General features: G+C 39.5%; 1 protein-coding gene across 2 annotated transcripts in view; it reads right to left on the reverse strand.

Moving 5' to 3' along the window:
• Positions 1-9,376, reverse strand: part of mrpl47 (mitochondrial ribosomal protein L47) — a 29,659-nt gene extending 20,283 nt beyond the window's left edge. The window contains exons 1-5 of one of the 2 annotated variants that reach the window (XM_068042257.1): positions 9,295-9,376; positions 7,730-7,875; positions 6,547-6,607; positions 6,214-6,310; positions 5,788-5,918 (exon numbers count right to left, since the gene is read on the reverse strand). In XM_068042257.1, coding sequence (XP_067898358.1) covers positions 5,788-5,918; positions 6,214-6,310; positions 6,547-6,607; positions 7,730-7,875; positions 9,295-9,359 — 500 coding nt within the window. In that variant the 5' untranslated portion in view covers positions 9,360-9,376. Of the gene's footprint in view, positions 1-5,787; positions 5,919-6,213; positions 6,311-6,546; positions 6,608-7,729; positions 7,876-9,294 lie in introns of those variants that run through there. The other variant, XM_068042258.1, reaches the window with a different exon arrangement.
• Positions 9,377-9,792: the final 416 nt, after the last annotated feature.

A 9,792-nucleotide genomic window follows, 5' to 3' on the forward strand; every position in this document is an offset into this window, starting at 1 on the left:
ATTATACACAGGGCGGCACAGTGGCGCAGTGGTTAGCACCGCAGCCTCACAGCTCCAGTGACCCGGGTTCGATTCCGGATACTGCCTGTGTGGAGTTTGCAAGTTCTCCCTGTGTCTGCGTGGGTTTTCTCCGGGTGCTCCGGTTTCCTCCCACAAGCCAAAAGACTTGCAGGTTGATAGGTAAATTGGCCATTATAAATTGTCACTAGTATAGGTAGGTGGTAGGGGAATATAGGGACAGGTGGGGATGTTTGGTAGGAATATGGGATTAGTGTAGGATTAGTATAAATGGGTGGTTGATGTTCGGCACAGACTTGGTGGGCCGAAGGGCCTGTTTCAGTGCTGTATCTCTAATCTAAAAAAAATACACTTTAACACAGAATAATTCATAGTGAATTATAGAATAATATCCCTGCCCTTAAACAGTATTTCCTCCAACTTACTATGAAATTAATATCTAAATGTTACATCTTGTGTAAAGCATGCTTCCGTACATATTAACCTAATGTCCTGTTACGATTTGAGTAATGCTTTATCTGTCAACATTTCCCAAAGTGAGACAATGGAAAATCAGAAGTAATTGACTATTCTATGGCCAAAATAAGGTTTTAAACAACATTTTAAAAATCTTTAACAATAATAACACAAACAGCAATTTGTCCTTTAGTGCCTTCCTTAAAGTTTTTGATTCAAGTCCTCACCCTGTCTCAGTAGCCTGGACTTCAACTGGATATTTTCCCCTGAACAGTGACAAGTCCAACTGTATCTATAATTTGAGCATCTGTAGTTTATATAAATATCCCAGCATGCATTAATGGATTTTTGACTTGAGTAAAAGTTTGCATCTTGTCTTTTGATTTTCCAAAAGATTTGAAACAAACCAGAGAGATTGAATTCCCAAAACTTTATTTTGGGTAAGTCTTGTGTTTAAAATATGAACTGCATATCTTCCATTTGTACCTTTCTTTCTTTCACTCTTTCTTCCTCAATCTGTTAGAAATCAGAATTTGTGTTTCAGGTCTACATCAGCAACATTACCTTTTTATAACTGAATTCATGTTTTTAAAAAAAACTGAAGTAACATTATACGAAAAAAGTTACACCCTTTCTCCCCCTCAATCTCTCACTTTGCCAAGCCTTTATAGAGCACAAAACAAGAGCTAAAACAGGCATATAATCAGTTTTCTCTCACATGCCCAGCCAGACTCTGTTTTGAAAAAATACTGAATATGAATTTTACCTCAGCAATACTTTTGAAATCTATCCCCTCGAGGAGCCCCTCAACTTTAAATCTGCCACTCTCCACAAAAAAGAATCAACCGTTGACCCCACCGACTTTGCAAACTACTGCCTCATTTCCAACCTCCCTTTCCAAAGTCTTTGAATATGTTGTCACCTATCAAATCCATGCCCTTCTTTCCTGGAACTCTATGTCTGAATCCCTTCAATCAGGTTTCTGCCCCTGCCCAAGTACTGAAACTACTCAAAATCAAAAATGACATCCTATGTGACTGTGACAAAGGTAAACTACCCCTTCTTGTCCATCTTGACCTGTCTACAACACAGTTGATCACACCATGCTCGTCTAACACCTCTCCAGTGTCATCCGGCTGGGTGGCACTGCACTCGCCTGGTTCCATTCTTATCCAACTAATCTATCCAGAGTATCACTTGCATTGACTTCTCTTCCTGCTTCCACACCATTACCTCTGGTGTCCCCCAAGGACCTATTCTTGGCCTCCTCCTATTTCTCATCTACATGTTGCCCATTGGCAACATCCTCTAAAAACACAGCATTAGTTTTCACTTGTAGACTGATGACACCCAGTACCACCTCATCACCACCTCTCTCAACTCTTCCACTGTTGTTAAATTATCAGACTGCTTGTTGGACATCCAATAATGGATGAGCAGAAATTTCCTCCAACTAAATTGGGAGAGTATGCAGCTAGCATTGAAGGAAATACCAAAGTTTTCTATTGACATATAAATAGTAAAAGGGTGGTAAAAAGAGGAGTGGGGCCGATTAGGGACCAGAAAGGAGATTTACACAAGGAGACAGAGGGCATAGCTGAGGTATTAAATGAATACTTTGCATCTGTCTTTACCAAAGAAGATACAACCCAGGCAATGCTAAAAGAGGGGTTTAAAATTGATAAAGAATTAGATAGGCTGTCTCTAATTAATGTGGATAAAGCACCAGGACCAGATGAGATGCATCCAAGGGATACTGAGGGAAGTGAGGGTGGAAATCGCAGAGGCACTGGCCATAATTTTTCAGTCCTCCTTAGACTCAGGGGTGATGCTAGAGGAATGGAGAATTGCAGATGTTACACCCTTGTTCAAAAAAGGATATAAAGATAAGCCCAGCAACTACAGGTCAGTCAGTTTAACTTAAGTGGTCGGACAACTTCTAGAAAAAATAATTTGGGACAAAATCAATAGTCACATGGACAAATGCGAGTTAATTAAGGAAAGCCAGCATTGACTTCTTAAAGGAAAATCATGTTTAACTAACTTGCTGGAGTGTTTTGAGGAGGTAACAGAGAGGGTTAATGAAGGAAATGCTGTTGATGTGGTGTACATGGACTTTCAAAAGGCATTTGATACAGTGCCACACAACAGACTTATGAGCAAACTTGTAGCTCATTGAATAAAAGGGACAGTAGCAACACGGATACGAAATTGGTTGAGTGATAGGAAACAAAGAGTAGGGTTAATGGATGTTTTTTGAGCTGGAGGAAGGTTTGTAGTAGAGATCCCCAGGGATCAGTATTGGGATCCTTGCTTTTCCTGATATATATAAATGACCTAGACCTTGGTGTACAGGGCACAATTTCAAAGTCTGCAGATGATACGAAACTTGGAAGCATTGTGAACTGTGAGGAGGAAAGTGTAGAATTTCCAAAGGATACAGACAAGTTGGTGGAATGGGCAGACAGGTGGCAGATGAAGTTCAATGCAGAAAAATGTGACGTGATTCATTTTGGTAGGAAGAACATGGAGAGACAAGATAAAATAAAGGGTACAATTCTAAAGGGGATGCAGGAGCAGAGGAACCTAGGTGCATATGTGCATAAGTCATTGAAGGTGGCAGGATAGGTTGAGAGAGCTGTTAATAAAGCATACAGTATCCTGGGCTTTATTAATAGGGACATAGAGGACAAGAGCAAAGAAGTTATTTTGAACTTGTATAAGACACTAGTTCGGCCTCAGCTGGAGTATTGCGTCCAGTTCTGGGCGCTGCACTTTAGGAAAGACTTGAGGGCATTGGAGAGAGTACAGAAAAGATTCACGAGAATGGTTTCAGGGATGAGGAATTTCAGTTATGAAGATAGATTGGAGAAGTTAGAACTGTTTTCCTTGAAGAGAAGGTTGAGAGGTGATTTGATAGAGGTATTCAAAATCATGGACAGAGTAGATAGAGAGAAACTATTCCCACTCATGACAGGATTGAGAACGAGAGGGCACAGATTTAAAGTATTTGGTAAAAGAAGCAAAAATGACATGAGGAAAAACATTTTCACACAGCGAGTGGTTAAGGTCTGGAATGCGCTGCCTGACAATGTGGTGGAGGCAGGTTCAACTGAAGCATTCAAAAGGGAATTAGACAGTTATATGAAAGGAAGAATGTGCAGGGTTACGGGGAAAAGGCGAGGGAATGGAACTGAGGGAATGGCTCATCAGAGAGCCAGTGTGGACATGATGGGCCGAATGGCCTCCTTCTGCACTGCAATGATTCTGTAAACATTGGGAAGACAGAAGCCACTGTCTTTGGCTCCCGGTATGAACTTAGCTACCGACTCCATTGCTCTCCCTGTTAACAGCCCGTGGCTGAAGCAGACTGTTCGCAAGCTTGGCATCATATTTGACCCCGCATTGAGCTTCTAAGCACCTATCTAAGGCATCACTAAAACTGCCTAGCATCACCTGACTCCATCCCTACCTTAGGTCATCTTCTGCTTACACTCTTATTCATGCTTCTGTTAGCTCCAGACTTGACTATTTCAACGCACTCCTGACCAGCCTCCCACATTCTACCCTCTAAATTTAAGTCATCCAAAACTCTGCTGCCAGTGCCCTTAATTGCACCAGGTCCTGTTTGCCCATCACCACCCTCCGTGCTTGCTGACCTACATTGGCTCCCAGTCAAGCAATGCCTCAATTTAAAAATTCTCATCCTTGTTTTCAAGTCCCTTCATGGCCTCACCCCTCCCAATCTGTAATCTCCTCCAGCTTCATAACTCATATCTTTTCTCATCTAATTCTGGCCTGTCAAGCATCCCTGATTTAATTGCTTCGCTATAGTGGCCATGCCTTCAGCTGCTTCGGCCCCAAGTTCTGGAATTCCCTGCCTAATCCTCTCTGTCTCTCTGCCACTCTTTCCTCCTTTCAGACACTCCCTAAAACCTAGCTCTTTGACCAAGCTGTTGGCCATCTGCCCGAATATTGTCTCATGTGGCTCAGTGTCAAACTTTGCTTCACAACATTCCTGTGACAAGCCTCGGGGTGTTTTATTATGTTAAAGTCTCTAGATAACTAGAAGTATTTTTGTTTTTCAAAATCTGAAGTGCAAGAAGCTAAAGAAAAAGTATTCCTCAGTATAGAACGCACCTAGGGAAATTGGGTATAATGGTATCTGCTCAAATTGTACCATCCAAATGCAGCTGACGACATCACAGCTGTAGCTATAATATCATTGTGGCGCAGTGGTTAGCACCGCAGCCTCACAGCTCCAGCGACCTGGGTTCAAATCTGGGTACTGCCTGTGTGGAGTTTGCAAGTTCTCCCTGTGTCTGCGTGGGTTTCCTCCGGGTGCTCCGGTTTCCTCCCACAGCCAAAAGACTTGCAGGTTGATAGGTGAATTGGCCATTATAAATTGCCACTAGTATAGGTAGGTGGTAGGGGAATATAGGGACAGGTGAGGATGTGGTAGGAATATGGGATTAGTGCAAAATTAGTATAAATGGGTGGTTAATGGTCGGCACAGACTCGGTGGGCCGAAGGGCCTGTTTCAGTGCTGTATCTCTAAATCTAAAATCAAATCCAAGCTTTTGAGGCCTTGAGGCTGAGGCCTTCAAATAAAATCTGAGGTATTAAAAAGAATTTTAATGGACAAGTGTAATCTTTGTTATGAAATAATATAATTTTAGTTAAAAACTTAATTTGGATATTAGAAATTTCAAAGGAACCAAGTGCTGGACATTTCGATGTACTACTAGGCCCTGGGTTGCTGCAATATAGATATATCAGAGTCCCAGATAATATTACTTAGCATTACACCTTTATTCTTATATAACATCTGATTCACTGTATGCAATACCAATTTACAACCATGCTGTTGTATTTGTCAGCTTGACTCAGTGGTAGTACTCTCTGGACCAGAAGGTTGTGGGTTTTGGCCCCACTCCAGGATTCCATGAACAATGCCACAGAAGATCTATTAGTGTTTATAATAATTGTTTTATGTATATAGATTTGCCATACCACATTTTCATATTGACATACTGTTACTCATGCACCAGAACTTCTAGAAATGTTATTTCTGAACTATTTAGGAGAAGGAAATGTCACTTCTCTGTAGATATTTTTAGACATTCCGGATAAATTGATCAAATACTAGCACAACAGAAGAAAATAATTTACTTACAACACACATAGAAGCATCTGTGACAATGAGAACTCAAAACCATAGTTAAAATACAAAGTATTGGGAACTAACTTTTATGAAAGATTTACTAATCTGTCAAAATGCATTTCACTGCAATAAAATAATTTATTTCTCACCAAAAGTTTTGTCCAAAGATATCCCTTCTCCAAGCACCAGGACGGCCTTTCTCCTGCCCTGTCTGCAGCAACCTCAGTGCATCTTCACGTTCTTGAACAATCGAGTCAATTCTAGCCATAGATCGTTCCACCTATCAATAACAAAAATAGGACACTGCTGAATAGACCTTTCAAATATAGAAAACAGAAAATACACCAATAGTTGGTGCACAATATTTGTGGATTAGAATCTTTATTGGAAATGTCATTAATTACCGTAATAATTTAAGCTACTGGGACAAACCAAGTCGCACAGAACCGCATCTAAAATAAATTGTACTAGACCTCTTCAATTCGTCTTTGGAATTATATTGTATTTTTCACGACGTAAATTATAATCATACAAGAATTGTTAGTACCAGAACTGCCTTGCAGTCTACTCCTTACTTTCTTTAAGCGCTCTGGACTTGGCATTTGTAATCGTTGTCGCTTCGCTTCTTGCTCTAAAGTCAAAAGCATGTTCTTTTCTTTGAGAAGGACATACCTGCAGCAAGAGTATATTTAATGTCACCATGAAATACACAGAAAGTGAAAGAAAGCTCAGGGTCAAGAAACTTGTGTCTTACTAACAAAAACATATAACAGAACTGCAATAATGGTTACAGCATTCAGCCATCAAGTCAATGCCAAATGAAAATTGTCACTAAACCTTTTCCACAATGACAAATTACTATAAACTTTAGAGATTACAGCATACAACTAAAGTACCACAAAATGTACCAGAGCTTGTGTAAATCTTCATTGCTTTTTATTCGTAACTGTTTTGCTGTCCAAGGTGCACCTAAAAAGCAAATTCAAAAGCAACATTCAGATACCACAACCTTTGTTTTTACTGTTGAGAAACCAAGGTGAAAGGTGAACACTTGTAGTACAGATTATCAGGGTTGAAAAAAAAATTAGTTACATGAGATAGTGATCAAGCATGCCAACTTGGGTTGTAATGTCCTGATAACTGTAGGAAGGAAAATGCAAAGGAGGTAAAGACTTTTATAATTTTAAGGTCCCAGAAAAACAACTGAGCTATTGCAGGAAATTGTATGATAAATTTCTATTTCAACATAATCTAATGAGGAGGAAGAGCACAGAGTGTGATAAGTTTACAGTTTAGGAACAGCTAGGAAAGTGCACTGACTATAGTACTATTAGAATAAAAACAACGGTGCTAGCACATAGTAAAAGGTTGGAGGCTAGAGATAACAGATTACCTGATCTAAAGACAGATTACCATCTTTTTCTAATATCTTGTCTGAACTGTTGGAAAAGAACTTTCCCATAAATGAGATTATTATTGAAGCCTCAGACAGATTTGGGCTTAATAAAGAACTGTTTGCGGAGAACAATTGTTTTATATGATAAAGAAGGTAGCTTTAGAAATGGAGATGATGGAGCTCTACTTGAGGTCATAGCATGGCCAAATATATTAACACATGAAGAACTGCTAAGGCTGTGGAAATGTAAGAGCGGCAGCTGTTCATTCGATTTGTAAAAAACATGAAGAAACTATGAATAATTGAAATAAAATATTTATTGTCTCATCAAAGGGCATGAAGATCAGCTCTAATTATTCATGCAAAAAGAATGGAAGATGTGCGCTGTAATAGTATGCAGTCTAAAAGTAAATGGATCCAGATCGGAATCATCAGCAATAGGGCTGATAGAATTGAATGATAGATAGTGGTCAACAATGATATGAAGAGAGAGAGGGCACATCTATCAAATACAACAAAATGATAAGAAAAACTAAACAGCTAGACATACTGTACCTTGTTTAGAAGTGCACATTGCTACAGATTCTTCCAACTTTAACATTTAGGTAAAAACAGGTGAATAGCTCAAAATTGTTTCATTACAATGTAGAGGTGTTATAAAGAATCAATTTAGGATTTTGCAAAAAGCAACTCACCAGACTTTACAGTCTGTTCTCCCCAGTTCTTTGGGTGATCAAAGAATCCCTCTAGCCCGTGATAGGAATCAGACGTATGCAGAGATCTATACTGTAGGGTCAGGCTTGATCCCAGCCCAATTTTCTGAAACTTGGCCAAGTTTGCCCTTTAGTAATAGGAACATTTTGATGAGTTATGTAAAGCCACCTTCAGTTTGCAACACAGCTTCATGAACTGTAATTTATTGAAATTCTCCATTTTGCTTCAGAGCCCATCATTGCATGGTACAGATGCTCTGAATGGACATTTTCATTCCCTTCTTGTTCAATCTCCACTATAAATCATAAATGACTACTTTGCTTAAGTATCTTGGATGTTAATCAGTAATATACTTTATACTGTTATTTGGCTGGTCAGTTAACAAAGGTTATTAAATTCTATCACAATGCCTCTTTGAATATCTTCATTTTCCATGTGTCAGGTCAGGTATGGTCACTATATGTAATTATTTAAACTCACTCTCAAACTCCTCTTAAGCACTTAAAAAAAACTTAACCGCCTATCTCGAATTTACAGCTGATAATCGGATCTGGGACGTGTGCACATTACATTACCAAAACCATTATGCAATGTATGCGAGTTATGTATGTGCTATCACTAATGGGAAGCGTAAATCTCAGGATCCACAAAGATCAAGAGGATTTTGTCTTATTGTAGGTCTGAATCATGCACAACAATTTATATAGTGCCTTTAGTAATAAAACATCCCAAGATGCTTCACAGGAGTGTTATAAAGCAAAAATGTAAAAAAAAAAAATTTCTTTGACTGGGCCAGCAACCTCAAGAAATCTGGGCATTTATTACTAGATATCAGTAAACAGTATATCTTGATTTACAAGATCTCTAATTATACCATAAATACCAGATGACCTGTAATGTTTTGACAAATTAGAATCATATAGCGCAAAAGGAGGCTATTTGAAAGAGTTATTCAATTAGTCCCGCTCTCCTGTTCTATCCCCATAGCCCTGCAAAATGTTTCCTCTTCAAGTCATATAGAACCATTTTATGGTTCTAGCACAGGAGGCCATTCAGCACATTGTACCTGTGCCAGCTCTTTGCGAGAGCAACTCAGTTATTCCCACGTCCCTGCCTTTTGCCCGTGGTCCTGCAAATCTTTTCCTTTGGAAAGTTACTACTGAATCTGCTTCCACCACCTTTCAGGCAGTGCTTTCCAAATCATTAACTCACTGTGTGAAGATATTCTCATCTCTCTTTTGTAAATTTTCTTAAATCTGTGCCCTCTAGTTAACCCTTCAGTCAGTGGGAACAGTTTCTCCTTTTTTATCAAAACCCCTCATAATTTTGAACATCTCATGAAATATTCTCTTAAACTTCTCTGCACGAAAGAGAACAATCTCGGCTTCTCTCATCTCTCCACGTAACTGAAGTGCCTCATTTTTTTTTTGAATTCATTCATGGAATGTGGGCATTGCTGGCAAAGCTAACATTTATTGCCCCGGTATAATTCTGGTAAATCTCCTCCCGGGCTGACACTCTGCCCAGTCTCAAACGATGTACTCACGGGCTGCTCGCGGCTTGGAAAATATTGTTAAACTGCCGACACCAGCTCGCGAGCCGCGCCGCCATCTTCCACCCACAATGCACAGCGCCACGGTTACCCGGCAACCGCCGCCAGAGCCGTTGATTGGTCAATATTAACCGTATTTACAGGCAGAATTCAACTTTATGCCTAATGTCTGAAACTATACCAAAACGATCGCTCATTAACCTATCTTAAATAAAAATCTCACCACTGCATATAGTTTCTGCTATATTACAGCCCAGTCTCTTTATGTCAACACAAAAACAAAATACTGCGGGTGCTGGTAATCAGAAATAAAAACAAAATACTCTATTTGTGTCAATACCTAATTTACCCCTTCCCTGAATCTAAAGCACCAGAGTATCTTTAATTAAGATGAGACATAATCCGGTTTCAAAGTTTGCTTAATATTCTCCAAACAATGCTGCCCAAAGATTTGATCTTTTGTGGAGGGTGATTATTATTGATCCCTGTTAA

Source organism: Heterodontus francisci, chromosome 11 (genome assembly GCF_036365525.1).
Source record: "Heterodontus francisci isolate sHetFra1 chromosome 11, sHetFra1.hap1, whole genome shotgun sequence".
NCBI classification, from domain to species: domain Eukaryota; kingdom Metazoa; phylum Chordata; class Chondrichthyes; order Heterodontiformes; family Heterodontidae; genus Heterodontus; species Heterodontus francisci.